At 41.1% G+C, this 16764-nt stretch overlaps 1 protein-coding gene across 1 annotated transcript in view; it reads right to left on the minus strand.

Moving 5' to 3' along the window:
- Nucleotides 1-16764, minus strand: part of NBAS (NBAS subunit of NRZ tethering complex) — a 312486-nt gene that overhangs the window by 261677 nt on the left and 34045 nt on the right. Inside the window, exon 10 of the mRNA XM_065928602.1 lies at nt 1915-2053. Coding sequence (XP_065784674.1) covers nt 1915-2053 — 139 coding nt within the window. The remainder of the gene's footprint in view (nt 1-1914; nt 2054-16764) is intronic.

Below are 16764 nucleotides of genomic sequence, written 5' to 3' on the forward strand. Positions count from 1 at the left end.
AAAAAACAAAAACTTACTACTTTTTTGGGCTAAATTCACCATCACATATGTCAGCATATGCTAAAAACTAAACAAACAAACAACAACAAAAAATGGAGGCCTACTATGACTGCTAAAGATTTCTCTTCAAAAGTACTTCTTCCCTGGCTCCTCTTCAACCTTGAAACATTTAACCATTGTTTTAGAGGATTATTTTTATATCATTATTTTGAGACAGACGTAACAGAACAAATACATTCATTTTGAGACAAAAACTGGAACAAATACATTCATAGGAATAATCATCACTTATGTTTCACTTCAATCTCTTGGTTTCTTCCCTCACTAGAAAAATACAAATGCACACCACATGCAAAGCACAGGGTCCATAATTATGATCATACAGTTTATACAAAAAAACAAATACAAACCACAGAGTGGCCAATATGGTGAAAGTGAAAGTTGCTCAGTCATGTCTGACTCTTTGCAACCCCAAGGACTATGCAGTCCATGGGATTCTCCAGGCCAGAATACTGGAGTGAGTAGCTGTTCCCTCCTCCAGGGGATCTTTCCAACCCAGGGGTCGAATCCAGGTGCATTGCAGGTGGATTTTTTACCAGCTGAGCCACCAGGGGTCAATATGGTAGAAACAATTAATATTCACTAACGTCTAGTTTTTCTCTCCTTTCTGGACACAGAAAACTACTTCCCAGACCCTTTGAAGGTAGCAGGAGCTACATGATGAGTTACAGGCAGTGAACTGTGAGCAGAAGTGATGCCAGCTCTGGTGTGAGACAATAAGTCCCTCCTTTTACTACTCTGCTTCCCCACCTAATGCCCTAAACTGAGACAGTGGGCCCTTCAGAGTACCAGCCTCCACAGATCCTTTAATCATCACTTGGAATCCAGGAGGTCATGGTATCAACAACAGACTTTGCCACAAATAAGGGATACGCTTTCACGAGGTAAGTAACAAAAATGTCAGGATTCTTCATTTGTTTATGTGGCTAATTTTTATTATCACAGCAGAGCCTAGCCTATATTAACTGCAGCAGAAAGGAGTGACTGATAGAAAACAGAAGCTCAATAACAGAGTGAATAAATGAACAGGTGGATAAACAGTCCCGATCAATATGTAACAAAATGGAAGAACCAAAGCAGTTAAGAACTTGAACAGGGAACTCCTGCCAGATTTAGCACTCTCATTCTGCCACTTGCTAGCTGGCTGACCCAGCTAAATTTCACCTTCCCCATCAACAGACTTGGGCTACTAACAATACCTATCTCAAAGGGTTGCTGCTGCTGCTGCTGCTGCTAAATCGCTTCAGTCGTATCCGACTCTGTGCGACCCCATAGACGGCAGCCCACGAGGCTCCGCTGTCCCTGGGATTCTCCAGGCAAGAACACTGGAGAGGGTTGCCATTTCCTTCTCCAATGCATGAAAGTGAAAAGTGAAAGTGAAGTCGCTCAGTCGTGTCTGACTCTTAGCGACCCCATGGACTGCAGCCTACCAGGCCCCTCCACCATCCATGGGGTTTTCCAGGCAAGAGTCCTGGAGTGGGGTGCCAGTGCCATCTCAAAGGGTTACTGAGAGTTAAATGAGCTACAACCTGTGAAAGTGCTCAGAACTGCTGCCAGCGCACCAAAGGACTTAATAAATGTCAAGGTCTAAATAAGCAAGTGCAAGTAACAGTACTGCTAAATCATTTTTCTTCATATCTGCAAATATTTTTACTAAAAATGAGACCAAGTTAAATAAAGCATGCTTTAGATAAATTTGATATTTGATAGAAGTCCTAAAATTTCACTTGTATTAAGTCACTTTCCTCATTTAAGGCAGATTGCTTCTTTCTCCATATATCTTACAAAGGGCTTATCTGAGACCTTTAGATAAGGTCTAAATGAACAAAATGAAATACCATGAATGAGACTTACTGCAGTGACCCTGTCGCCACCATGAGTAACGGGCTTATAATATGGTGATCCTGAAAGAACTCTCCAGGCAGACAGTCCACAGCTAGCAGCTTTTGATATGCCCACTTCAGCAGTTTCACATCCACCAACCAGCAAAAGTCTAAAACAGAGAAAGGTAAAGAGAAGTGATAAATTACAAATATGAACAGGAAAACATCAAAACAAAGAGAGCGGAAATGCTCACTTCCACAAGGAAAACCGAAATAAAATTAGAAGGTAAATATTTTAGAGGAGACAACCAATAGACCAGATGGTTTCTCAACTAGAATTTCACCTTCAATGACAGACTGAAACGTCTGAAACCACGATGAGAACTTGGAAAGGTAAAAAGGAGTGTTTTCAGGTGGGTCATTGAGTATCTGAGAAACTGTATCAACACCAATAAACGTAAATAAACCGATACACCCCTGACATAAATGCACGACCATGTGTACAAGAGACAGCTGACAGCAGCCTGCTGTACAGCACAGGCAGCTCAGCTTGCGCTCTTTGGGGACCTAGACGGTGGGACGGTGGTGGTGGGAGGGAGGCCCACGAGGGAGGGGACATACGTATACATAGATGTGATTCACTTCAAAGTCAGCAGAAACCACACAGCATGAGAAAGCAACTATACCTCAATAAATAACTTAATAAACATAAACGGATATGTCACCTCCCAGACCTGTATATATTAACTACAGCGGTGCACTGGAGGTCGTGAGGGCTCAGTTACAGATGCTAGGGGGAAGAAATGACAGCCAGGAATGCTGTGGATGCGACACAACTAGACAGTAGTAACTGTACTGAAGTAAGACTGCTCGGCAGCTCAGCCCCACATCACGACTTGTTCACTTTACTGGTTGCTATACTTCACTGCAATTAGAGGCCACTTACCAACAGGGCAAAGCAATCTAACAAGCAGTACAAGTTAAAAGACCACTACACACAAACTAAGCCAACTGATAACGGAACCCAACAGTCATGATTTTTAAAGTTAGGTCATGTGCAGTAAATCTGGCAGGGCACTATATAAGACATCACAGTCACGCGTCAAAAAACACAAAAAAGGTTTGCAAGTAAAACTTCTGGTGTCTGAAGGGAAACACCGTTGTCCCCAATAACAATAAGGCGATGGAGTAACAGAAGACAGAAGCCACATCCTTCTCCAGGTCTTCATAAATGAAAATGGTTTCAGAAAGTTGATGTTTTTATGAGTCCTTATTGTTGAGAAATACACACTGGAAGATTCAGACAAAACACTACACTGTCCAGGACTGACTTCATGATACTCTAGGCTCGGGGGTGGAGGCTCAGCTGAGGCCACAGATGGTGTGATGCTGGCCACAAGTCCACTGTTAACCTGAATAGCAGGCATGAGGGAGTCATATAGTCTTCTATGATCATGCGACAAATTTTCCATAGGGAACTTTTATTTTTAAGTCAATTTGTTAGGAAAAACTTCTCTGAACAAATAGAAACAAAACAGGTAGCTTTGAATGTTTACATTTCTGAATCTAGTCACAGCGCTTTTTCAAACAGAAAACATGCAATTCTCACAGAGACATATCTTTAAAAATTAGTAGCCTATTGTTATAACAAAAATAAAACACAATCTGAGAATTCAACAAACCTCTAAAAGGCCAGGACAAAACAGATCCTGAAAATGGAAATGAGTTCTCTCTACTCAGTGAGCAGTACTGACCATATATATATAGAGAGAGACACATACACACACCATAGTACTTTTTTCAAGGGGTTAAACATTATTATTTAGTTTGCACTACTATACCATGGAGGTAAGCATGGAGGTAACATATCATACCTCATTTTTAGCTTTTAAAATATATGTCTAAAACTTTACATTACCTGACTACAGAAGGACAGCTAACTGAGATTTCAGTTTCATTCTTCATCTGCTGATCTTAATTCTAGAAGACATTTCCTCCCTATGAATTCTGATAAACACGGTCACGCACAGATCAAATTGGCTACAATAAGATAAGCTTGATTAAAAATGAAAGAGATTCAATAACTGCTTCCAAACAGCCTTTCTGCCATTCGCGCCAGACTGGAGAGTGAGTGGAAAGGAGGCGGAATGATGGAGCTGATCATGTATTGTTCCACCAGATGGATGGCAGCTTTGGGACACTGATGCTGCAGCTACGAGACCGCGCGTGTGTTCACCAGTGCAGGCAGCCAAGTGTGCTTGCTCGTGTTTAAAGGGAGGGGGGACTGAGACGATCTCATCAGCATGGTCAAGAAGCAGGTAACTGGCAGCTCCCTGATACAGAGATCACCCAGGGATGAACAAGGTACACTCCCTGCCTTCAAAAAGCTCGCCCTCCAGTTAAGGGCACATGAAAAGAAGGAACAGCTGGGAGCACAGAATTAAGGTAACACCCGTATCTGAAGAGGATAACCCAGGTGACATCTACTGAAGACTTATCTTCAGTCATATGTGCCAAGGGGTATCAACCCCAAGTCAAGACGTTAACTTGCTCCATCACTTCACTGTTTTACAGGACTCAGTGTTGATGAGGGCTCAGCTCTTAGTGATTAAGGGGAGAAAAAAAAAAAGTAAGTTGGTACTGATGCCTAACTTAGCAAATAAACCTTCTTCATCATGATTACAGTGCTAGAACAGGTGTCCTGGGCAGCACTAACCAAAATGAAGTGAAAGCATGTAACTTACCTGAAAATAGTCAATGGAAATGAAAGAAGTGCAAGGCCCAGCACCATACATGCAATAAATGTTTCCAGAGTGAGTAAACTTAAAGCTCCAACTTTCTCCTGAAGTAGCACAGAGAAAGAGATGCTACAGAGCCCTCTCCTCTCCACACCCTTCCTCATTCTTCCTAGATTTCAGCGGTAAGATATGAGAAGATGAGGCAGGGGGTGGGGGGCCCTGGCAACAGGGGTGAGGAGTCATAAACTGATAAACAGAGCAGCAGACAACACTAAAGCGAGAATCTGGTAAAGGACAACATCAGAAAGAAAATCTCAAAATGTTCCTGAAAGATACAAAGTCACAAACAGAGAGATACCATGTTCTCTGGGCTTCCCTGGTAGCTCAGATGGTAAGGAACTGCCTACAATGAGGGAAACCTGAGTTCAATTCCTGGGTCAGGAAGATCCCCTGGAGAAGGGAATGACAACCCACTCCAGTATTTTTGCCTGGGAAATCCCATGGACAGAGGAACCTGGCAGGCTACAGTCCATGGGGTCACAAAGATTCGGACTGAGCGACTAACACTTTCACTTTCACCATGTTCTTTGACAAACTCCCCACACCTTAAAAATGCCAATTCTTCTTAGTCTACAAATTGAAAGAAATTAAAAAAAAAAACACAGAATTTCTTATGGAACTGAACAAACATGTAATGGAACTAAACAATATATTCAACGAAATTTACATGGGAGGGTAGAGTTCTAAAAAAAGTCAACTACGGACTTCCCTGGTCCAGAGGTTAGGACTCCGCTTCCCTGAAAGGGGCATGGGTTTAATCTTGCTTGGGGAACTAAAATCCCACATGCTGAGCAGCCTGGCCATAAAAAAAAAAATTTAACTAAAATAACTAAAGTAAAAACAGTCAACTTCATTCACACTGATAACCTTTCTCTTCACGCTTGTGCACTGTGCATCCTGACCCATCAAACACTTTCCCACCCTAGTGTCATTAAGATGGTCTCCTTCAAATCTGACCATATTAAAACCTAAAATTTCCCTCCGTAAAGTGCAAAGACAAGTCACACACCAGGAAAAGTTATTTATAAGACATAAAACTAACAGAGTATATGTTTTAGCAGACAGAATCCATAAAGATCTCCAACAACCAGTCACAAAGAAAAATGCACAGAGAATAAGTCACAAAAAGAGAAATACAAAAGCCAGGAATGCATATTAAAGCAACAAAGATTTACACCAGTCGCTCTCTATGTTTATAGAGACACAGTAACTCTTTAAAACTACTAGTAAGGCTGTAGCAATCATTTTGGAGAAGGATATGACATCTAAAAATGTGCCCCCCCCCCAACAATTCTCCAAATTGTGTTCTAAAATAACTCTGGAGAAATTCTCACACAGGCATATTTATCTCTTGGTAAAAGAATACCTCATACAACACTGTTTATAATGCAGAAAAATTAGAAATATTTTAAATGTTTAAAAGGGATGAATAAGTGCAAATTCAGTCAATTGTTCAGGGAAACGTATACAGTATAAAAAGAACAAATATAAAAATATATACTAGAGATTTCCCTGGTGGTTCAGGTGGTTAAAGAATCTTCCCTGCAATGCAAGGAACACAGGCTCCATTCTCGGTCAGGGAACTAAGATCTCACAAGCTGCAGAGCAACTAAACCCACTCACCACGAGTACTGAGCCACATGCCAAACTAGAGTCCATGCGCCGCAAAGAAAGATCCCACATGACGGAGTGAAGATCCTACTTGTCGTGACTAACATGGATACAGCCAAATATTTTTTTTAAAAATATATATATATATATATATAAAAAGGAAGCCTGCACACCAAACCATGACAGCAGGCTGCCTCTGGAAGTAGGAACTTGTTCGCACTCCTGTCTCTCATTTATGTATTTGGGTGTATCTATATACATACATGGGCTTCCCTTGTGGCTCAGCTGGTAAAGAATCCACCTGCAATGCAGGAGACCTGGGTTTGATCCCTGGGTCGGGAAGATCCCCTGGAGAAGGGAAAGGCTACCCACTCCAGCATTCTGGCCTGGAGAATTCCATGGACTATATAGTCCACAGGGTCCCAAAGAGTCGGACACGACTGAGCGACCTTCACTTTCACTTTCTATACACATAGATACACACACCTTTAGTTAAAAAAAAAAAAAAAAAAACTTAGTATTTGTTAATTCTGGATAGTAGGTTCTCAGGTGTTTATTAACACATCCCCTGTACTTTTCTCTGTTTCTAACTTGAAAGCCAAGATATAGTATTCCAAATTATGTACATAACTTTCTTCCAATTAATGAAGCTCAGGAAGAAAAAAAAATTCAGTAAATTGGCTTTAACACTTAGCATCAACCCACAAGTCTTGTCAAATACTGAAAATTAAATTAGCATATCATTTGCTTTGTGGCATTCTGAAGCTATTTATACATTAATAGTTATATCTTAAGCATCCTGTGATTTACTATTGAAATGGTCATTAGATTTTTGCAAAAATTAAGACCATATCAGTAATGTTATTTTCTGTTGCAATAATTTCCTCCACCCAGAATATTTACCTGCAATGACAACCCATAACCTCCTTAAATACACAGTATCAGGTTCTTAAGTACTTATCTTAGGAATCACATTTTGAAGCAAGCCCTTATTTTTTAATTATTCTATAAAGATAAAAAGCAATACGAAATTTCTGTAGCACATATTAAATACTGAAGACTAAAGCACACTATGTGTAAGAGTTAAAACCCCTTCTCATTAACTGAAACGAGAGAGTAGGAGACAGGAATTAACTTTCCCAATAATCTTACACCTCAAAATTTTGTGGAAAACAGGAAAATCATGGGTCAAGGAATCAGATGTATTAGGTTCAAATATCTTTGCACCAAAGTAACTGTAATATTAGTTTCCTTCATGCCATCAAAATTATAGATGCAAACCATGTGTTAAGCAATCAGGAATGGGTGAGACAAATGAAGAGCTCACTTTAACAAACCACTTCTAATTCTCAAGATTAACTTGCAGTGGCGAGCTTAGCTCTCCCAAAGCATCGGTACCAACCGTGGGGTGAGGCTCGGGACATATATTCACCCACGAGAATGACAACAAGCACCGTCCACTCCAGGGGAAAGAACCAGCCAACCTGGACCACGCCCGTGGGGACCCCTGAGTTAGACACAAAAGCAAGCCTAAAGGACCAATTAACTGCATGGAAGACGAGGTCAAGGAAAGGTCACAGGGTTAACACCAAAGAAAGGTTTATCCCTTCAACAGTTTCCTGGCTGATAAAGAGATCAGATAAAGAGCCTCCTCAGCCAAGAACACAAGGTACAAGAGCACAGAGCTGAGTCTGTAAATGGTGCGTGACTGTTCCCAGCCTGTAAAAGGCAAGCAGGGCAGAAACTTAGAAAGGGTCCTTAACAATAGGAGATGGTTTATGCTGCTCGCTTCCTGAGCACGTATCACCTTCTCATTTCTAAACTGTAACCACTATTTAAAGCACGCCTCCATCACTGAACTTAACCCACTCGGACACACAGACTGTGTCTGAATCCTTCAAAGCATTTACATGTCGGTTTCGTTCAGAAAACGGCTCTGTGCACAGAACTGCTGGGGCGGGAAGATAAATCCGACACAGGGTCCTCGTCCTTGGCTTAACCTCTCGCAGCTTCAGTTCTCCCACCTGAGAAATGAACAGGCTGAGCCAAGTGATGGATGAAACTCTTTGCCAGCTCTGACATTCTAAGAGTCTAAAACTCAAAGCAGGAATGTCGGTATCAGACAAGAAAAATAAGCTGTAAGTGATGGAGCCAAAAAACACACGGAGTGAATTAAATGAGAGGCTAGGGCAGAGCAAGAAGCAGTGAGAAGAGGGTGGCCAGCCCCCTCCGAGGAAAGGGAGGGAGGAACGGACCGTGTGCCCCTAGGTACCACACCAGGTGGGATTCCGATGCACTGGGAGAGCTAAACGTGACCCTACGAATTGACTCCAAGAAGAATTATAAACAGTTTATTAAGAAGGGGCTTCTGTCTAGTAATTGTTGAAACAATCTGCCATCTAGTGGCTTAAAACTCCTTAAAGTCAAGGACATGAATCTGAAATAATAGAGTGAGAAGTTCTTGTATGTACCCTGTCCAATCACCCACAGGCTTGTGGCATAGACCAGCAAGGAAGGGGGTGAGTGGGGGAGAATAATTACATGTCACCAAGTTAAAAGTTCTTAAGAGCATGCCTGGCAAAATAAGGGCTCAAAAACTATTACCTACTACTTCACAGATTGGAGGCAATCCTCTCTCAGGATCACAGAAATGTTCCCAATTTTAATTCATTTTAATCTGCTCTTAACTATTCGGACACAACTGAGCAACTGAACTGAACTGATTCTTTACTGAGCTTCCCTGGTGTCTCAGATGGTAAAGACTCCGCCTGCAATGCAGGAGACTAGGTTCAATTCCTGGGGTGGGGAGATCCCCTGGAGAAGAAAATGGCTACCCGCTCCAGTATTCTTGCCTGGAGAACCCGATGGACAGAGGAGCCTTGCGGGCTACAGTCCGTGAGGTCGCTAAGAGTCAGACACAACTGAGCGACTAACACTTTCACTTCACTTTCATTCCTTACTACAAAAATCTTACCAGTTGATTATTGAAAATTCTGTTCATCTTGGATTTCTTGGATGTCTCTGCCCCAGATGCCTTCCCTCAATCCACAGTTGATGTCAATGATGATAATCTAAAATCCTAACCCCCTACTAAGCATCAGGATGGATTTAGGCAACTTCACTGCAAATGCACAATATAACATGTTCAGCATCCCTCTATCTGATCTATTCCATGTCTACTTTGAATACTGATTTCAGAACTGTACAGGTTCTGAAACCAAATTCTCACCTTCTACTCCAATTGCTCAAACTTGTTCACTCAGGAAAATAAGTCTTGTCTTCAAACCCTACCCCACCCTCACTGAATCCTACTAACTGTTGTCTGCCAGCTGTCCTTCACTGTGGGTCTTTCCATAATGTCTGATATCAAAATCATACCACAGATCTGCTGTTAAACACCACCTAGTATCTTTTGTGCTTAAGCAGCTTGCTAAAACCACCATCTACTGTCTGTGTACAGTGCAGTGCCAGCAAAATGTGACCCAAAAAGAATGACTTGTCTTGAGGTCACAGAGCTAATAGGTAGCAAATATTTCCTGTCTCCTAATCCAGTACATGTACAGTACAGCATGATGAAAAGACACCCTTTTCACCAGAGGGGACTGGAATGTAAAACTAGGAAGTCAAGAGATACTTGGAGTAACAGGCAAATTTGGCCTTGGAGTAAGTACAAAACGAAGCAGAGCAAATGCTAACAGTGTTTTGCCAAGAGAATGCACTGGTCACAGCAAACACCCTCTTCCAACAACACAAGAGACGACTCTACACATGGAAATCACCATATGGTCAATTCCTAAATCAGACTGATTAGGTTCTTTGCAGCCAAAGATGGAGAAGTCTAAACAGTCAGCAAAAACAAGACAGGGAGTTGACTGTGCCTCAGATCATGAACTCCTGATTAACGAATTCAGACTTAAATCGAAGAAACTAGGGAAAACCACTAGACCATTCAGGTATGACCTAAAATCAAATCCCTTACAATTATACAATGGAAGTGACAAATGGATTCAAGGGATTAGATCTGACAGACAGAGTGCCTATAGAACTATGGACAGAGGTTCCTGACATTCTATAGGAGGCAGGGATCAAGACCATCCCCAAGAAAAAGAAATGCAAAAAGGCAAAATGGTTGTTTGAGGAGGCCTTACAAATAGCTGAGAAAAGAAGAGAAGCTAAAGGCAAAGGAGAAAAGGAAAGATATACCCATTTAAATGCAGTGTTCCAAAGAATAGAAGGAGAGATAAGAAAGCTTTCCTCAGCGATCAATGCAAATAAAGAAAAATAGAATGGGAAAGACTAGAGATCTCTGCAAGAAAATTAGAGATACTAAGGGAACATTCCATGCAAAGATGGGCACAATAAAGGACAGAAATGGTATGGATCTAATAGAAGCAGAAGATATTAAGAAGAGGTGGCAAGAATACACAGAAGAACTGTACAAAAAAGATCTTCATGACCCAGATAACCAAGATGGTGTGATCACCCACACAGAGCCAGACATCCCAGAATAGGAAGGCAAGTGGGCCTTAGGAAGCATCACTATGAATGAAGCTAGTGGAGGTGATGGAATTCCAGTTGAGCTATTTCAAATCCTCAAAAATGATGCTGTGTAAGTGCTGCACTCAATATGCCAGCAAATTTGGAAAACTCAGCAGTGGCCATAGGACTGGAAAAGGTCAGTTTTCATTCCAATCTCAAAGAAAGGCAATCCCAAAGAATGCTCAAGCTACTGCACAATTGTATTCATCTCACACACTAGCAAAGTAATGCTCAAAATTCTCTAAGCCAGGCTTCAACAGTACATGAACTGTGAATTTCCAGATGTTCAAGCTGGATTTAGAAAAGGCAGAGGAACCAGAGATCAAATTGCCAACATCCACTGGCTCATCGAAAAAGCAAAAGAGTTCCAGAAAAACATGTACTTCTGCTGGCATATTGATTATGCCAAAGCCTTTGATTGTGTGGATCACAAGAAACTGTGGAAAATTCTTCAAGACACGGGAATACCAGACCATCTTACCTGCCTCCTGAGAAACCTGCATGCAGGTCAAGAAGCAACAGTTAGAAGCAGACATGGAACAACGGACTGATTCCAAGTTGGGAAAGGAGTACATCAAGGCTGTATGTTGTCACCCTGCTTATTTAACTTATATGCAGAGTACATCATGAAAAATGCCGGGGTGAATGAAGCACAAGCTGGAATCAAGATTGCCAGGAAAAATATCAATAAACTCAGATATGCAGATGACACCACACTTAACGGCAGAAAGTGAAGAGTAACTGAACAGCCTCTTGACGAAAATGAAAGAGGAGAGTGAAAAAGCTGGGTTAAAGCTCAACATTCAGAAAACTAAGATCATGGCATCTGGTGCCATCACTTCATGGCAAACAGATAGGGAAACAATGGGAAACAGTGTCAGACTTTATTTTGGGGGGCTCCAAAATCACTGCAGATGGTGACTGCAGCCATGAAATTAAAAGACGCTTGTTCCTTGGGAGAAAAGCTATGACCAACCTAGAGAGCATATTGAAAAAGCAGAGATATTACTTTGCCAACAAAGGTCCATCAAGTCAAAGTTATAGTTTTTCCAGTAGTCATGTACGGATGTGAGAGTTGGACAATAAAGAAAGCTGAGCGCCAAAGAATTGATGCTTTTGAACTGTGGTGCTGGAGAAGACTCTTGAGAGTCCCTTGGAATGCAAGGATATTCAACCAGTCCATTCTAAAGGAAATCAGTACTGAATATTCATTGGAAGGACTGATGCTGAAGCTGAAACTCCAATACTTTGGCCACCTGATGCAAAGGGCTGACTTATTTGAAAAGACCCTGATCTGGGAAAGAATGAAGGCGGGAGGATAAGGGGATGACAGAAGATGAGATGGTTGGATGGCATCACTGACCCAACGTACATGAGTTTGAGTAAACTCTGGGAGTTGGTGATGGACAGGGAAGCCTGGCGTGCTGCAGTCCATGGGGTTTCAAAGAGTCAGACACGACGGAGCAACTGAACTGAACTGAATCCAGTATACATTCTATCACACCACAAATGTATTTTTTAAATTTTCTTTTTGTATTTAAACCATAATTAAGCACCATTCCTTATTTCCTATAAAATAAACAAACATAATCATCTTCTTTCATCTCTTTACTTCCAAGAGAGATCCACAATAGCTAGCATCACTCCAAGTATAAGAAGAAATTCAATGTGGCCCAAGTCACTTCTTAAAATTTTATTTCCATAAATTCTTCAGAAGGATTGTGGAAATAGTCCTTAAAGTTAGGGGCCAGGGGGGCAGGGTGGGAGGGAGTATAACCCAGGTACAAAATACCCTGCTTAAGATTAATGAAATTCACTGACATACAAAGTTATCATGTATCAGGTTAAACTACAACCAAAACACTCAAAGAGGAGAGACACAGACTGGTTATTTACCACCTGTAGGAATTCAAAACTTTATCAAGGCCTACAAGGGCCCACTTAAGCGTAAATAACTATAACATAATGAGAACTAGTCTCTTCTCTCAAAGACTCTCCACGTAGAGGACTGATGGATGGGTTAACAATGATTTCCAAATAATTTTTTTTCAATGGTAGGCCAAAGAAAAGTAAAAGTAATAAAGCACTGTCACTGACTTAAAAGACAGCTGAAGGCTGCTAAGAACCAAGATGCTTCTGAGTCACGCATGTCTCCCTATCTGTAATATATTCTGGATAAAAACAGATCACAGGATGTGGCCAAGACTTCCCTACCTCACCTGAAACAAATACCTGTTTAAGAAAAAAAGAAAAGTTAGTCCATGAAGCTCAGCAAGTTCCTTAATTCACATCTACGGAGCTTCTTCTCTGCCAAGACGACGCAGCTTTCTCTACTAACAACAGGACCTCTTCGTTTCTCTTCTAAAAACCAACCTGAACTCATGGAAAGAAGAATTTGCTTACACTGGAAGAATGAGCATTCGAAAGGCAACAAGAAAAGCTCCTTAATGTAAGTTAAGATACTCAATTTCTGACATTCACACTTGCCAGCTACAAAGCTGCACATTAATCTCTCAAATGTCAATAGCCCCTACATTATCAAAGGCCAAACACTCTCTCTCGCTGCAGTGGAAGATAATCAACAAGGATCAGGACTACGGCACTCATTCCTTTTCTAGAAGCAATCTTTCATAAAATTATTAAATCTTATCTAGCTAGGGCTTATGAGAAATTTCCTAATGCAATTTATACCTAACTGCTCCTCCAGCTGTCAATACAGTATATCTTTTACACACCACTGACCTGATTCTCACAGAATATATATGACCTTAGGAACCAGAAAGAAAGATGGGCAATTTTACAGCAATATAATGGATATAAAGACTCACTGATTAGCTCCCCAAAGCATCTCATAGGTCTATATGGATCTTACAGCTTATAAGAGAATAAAAATTTACTCGTGCTCTTCGGTAAACCTTTAAGATAGGATATTCTCAACACTATCTCTTCCACAGGATAAAGTTAACACATTTGTGGGACATTTCCCTAGCTGCGGGTGATGTACTGAGATGGTAGGTCCTCTGCGTACTCTACCCACACCCCTTCCCAGCCCACGCCCAGGACTGTTTCCTTTCCATTCTGTGCCAGTGAGGTTGTCATGTCTCCTGAGAGCTCATTCACACATGACATTTTTGATCCCCCCACTAAGTACAACTCATGGGATAAAGGGAATATCGCAAGTAAATGAGTGTGAGGGACGCCTGCATTTAAAACGCTGAGGGAAGGATATTCAAGTGAGAGGGGACATGGGTAAACCTATGGCTGATTCATGTTGATGCTTGGTAGAAACCAATGCAATACTGTAAAGCAATTATCTTTCCATTAAACATAAATAAATTTTAAAAAGTAAAATAAATAAAATGCTGGGTGCTGTTTAGGGGAAATCAGAAACCCACAAGAGATGACCAAATCCGGAGACACAGCCCTTCAGTGCTGCAGTATGCCATTACTTAAAGTGTTCCTCGGTATCCCCTAAAATTAACAGCTTTCTAAAGACGATCTCCTCGTCCATCTTCTGAGACCTGCACAGAATAGTAGCAAATACTGTGAGTGCACATTCAGGAGAACGCAATCACCCAACTACTCTTTAGCCAGTTCACTCCTACCTAACTGTTCTCTATATATATGCAAGCTGACAACCTAGCTTATTACTCCTTGTAAATGTTGTCTCACATTCTTTTTGTAGAATCTGTATCTGGCTTAACACAGGTGACTAAAAGGGGGGGGGGAATCACTCAAATGCTTGAATTAATCCTTAACACAACCATGAAACATTATCAATCAATCATGGTTTTTCCCTATAGACTATATGAAACATAGGTATCTTTCTTAACATAAACCTGGGTATCTTTCTTAACATAAAGATAAGTGTTCAGTTGGTGGGAATGTAAGCTGGTGCAACCACTAGGGAAAACAGTATAGAGATTCCTCAGAAAACTAGAGTAGCCCTACGATCCCGCAGTCCACCTCCTGGGCATATATCCAGATGAAGCTATAATTCAAAAGATACATGCACCACTGTATTCACAGTAGCGCTATTTATAATAGCCAAGGGTATCACTTAGCCAGATATGGAACAACCTAAATGTCCATGAACAGAGGAGTGGATAAAGAGGATGGGGTGTGTATACACACACACACACATACACACACACACACACACACACACACAGAACTGACGTATTACTCACTCATCAAGAAATATGCAATGTCATCTGAAGCAACATGGATGGACCCAGAGATTAAAGTCAGAAAGAAAAAGACAAATATCACATGATATGACTTCTATGTGGAATCTAAAATACAATACAAATCAATGTATCTGTAAAAACAGACTCACAGATACAGAGAACAGACTTGTGTTTGCCAAGGGGGCGGAAGGGGAAGGGAGGAAAGGAACGGGAGTTTGGGATCAGTAGAGCCTCACTATTACAGAGGAGACGGATAAACAAGGTCCTACTGTACAGCACAGGAAACTATACCCAATATCCTGTGAGGAATCATAACGGAAAGGAATATAGATGTGTACAACTGAGTCATTTTACAGTAAAGAAGAAATATAACATCGTCAGTCAACTATACTTCAGTAGTTTTTGTAAAAAACATACACCCTTTTTACTATATGTGAATTAAAAGTAATTTTAAAACTTAAAAAGAAAGTGTTCAAATGAAAACCTGCTTAAAGGATCTTTTTCCTTTCCAATTCACTCTTTATTACAGTTTTATTGAGGTTGTGATTTACATTCCATGAAACTCATGGGCATGAAAGATCTTTAGGAGCACTGGAAATATTCTAGAACTTACTGGCGTAGAGCTTGCACAACCCTACATATTTATTAAAAAATCACTGAATTATACACTTAAAATACCAAAGAGTCATCAAGGATTCCAAGAATGAGTGGTTTCTTAAAAGGGACCAAGAAAAGAGGCTTGTTTTCCACCTTTTGTGTTTGTTGAGATATAATTCAGGACCTAGAAAAAGTTAGCTTCCCAACACTAATTATCTTTGAGCAGTTTATAAAAGAACTGTTGGAGGCTCAAAGTTGAATAAGTCAGATTTTGTTTGTAGAAATGTACAATAAAATTAGGATCAAAACCTCAAAACAACAAGAACAACAAAAAGCTGGTGAAAGCAGAAGCTATCATTTAAAAATATAAACAGCAGTCCCACCCACCCACAGTTTCACCTTTTGCAACTTCAGTTACCCACAGTCAACTGCAGTCCAAACACATGAAATGGAACATTCCAGAAATAAACAGTTCACAAGTTTTAACTGCACACCACTCTGAGTAGTGTAACGAAATCCTGCGCCTTCCTGTGCCATCCTGGTACACTCTGCCCCAAGAGATGACGTGCCTTTGGCCAGTGCGCCCACCCTTCAGGCACTCATTAGCCATCCAGGTTATCAGAGCTGGATGGTGAGGTACTGCAGTGCCTGTGTTCACGGAAGCCTTATTTTACTAAAAAACGGCCCCAAAGCACAAGAGTAGTGATGCTGGCAGTTCAAATATTCTCTTACTGTGCCTTATTTATAAATTAAACTTTACCACAGGCATGTATGTATGTGGGGGGGGGGGGGGGATACTATATACAAGGTTCAGTACTACTTGAAGTTTCAGGCATCCCCTGATGGTCTTGGGGCATACACCCTGTGGATAGGGCAGACTACTGTACTGTATTTTAACTTATTCATATTACGTGGGTGCCCTTATTTGTGAGTGTGTGACTCCCAAAATAGACTGTACACTCCTGGAGGGCAGCACCACAACCTAATCACCACCAGAAGCACAACCCCCTGAACGAAAAGTTTACTGCAGCCCCTTCTAAAAATGCAGAGGTACGAGAGTCCTCCTAGCTGGAATCCGCGTACAATATAAGCCAAAACTAACACACGAAGGCAACACCCAGAACAGAAAACAGGAGGAAGTGTCTG

The sequence above is a fragment of the Muntiacus reevesi genome, chromosome 3 (assembly GCF_963930625.1).
Source record: "Muntiacus reevesi chromosome 3, mMunRee1.1, whole genome shotgun sequence".
In the NCBI taxonomy this organism is placed as follows: Eukaryota; Metazoa; Chordata; class Mammalia; order Artiodactyla; family Cervidae; genus Muntiacus; species Muntiacus reevesi.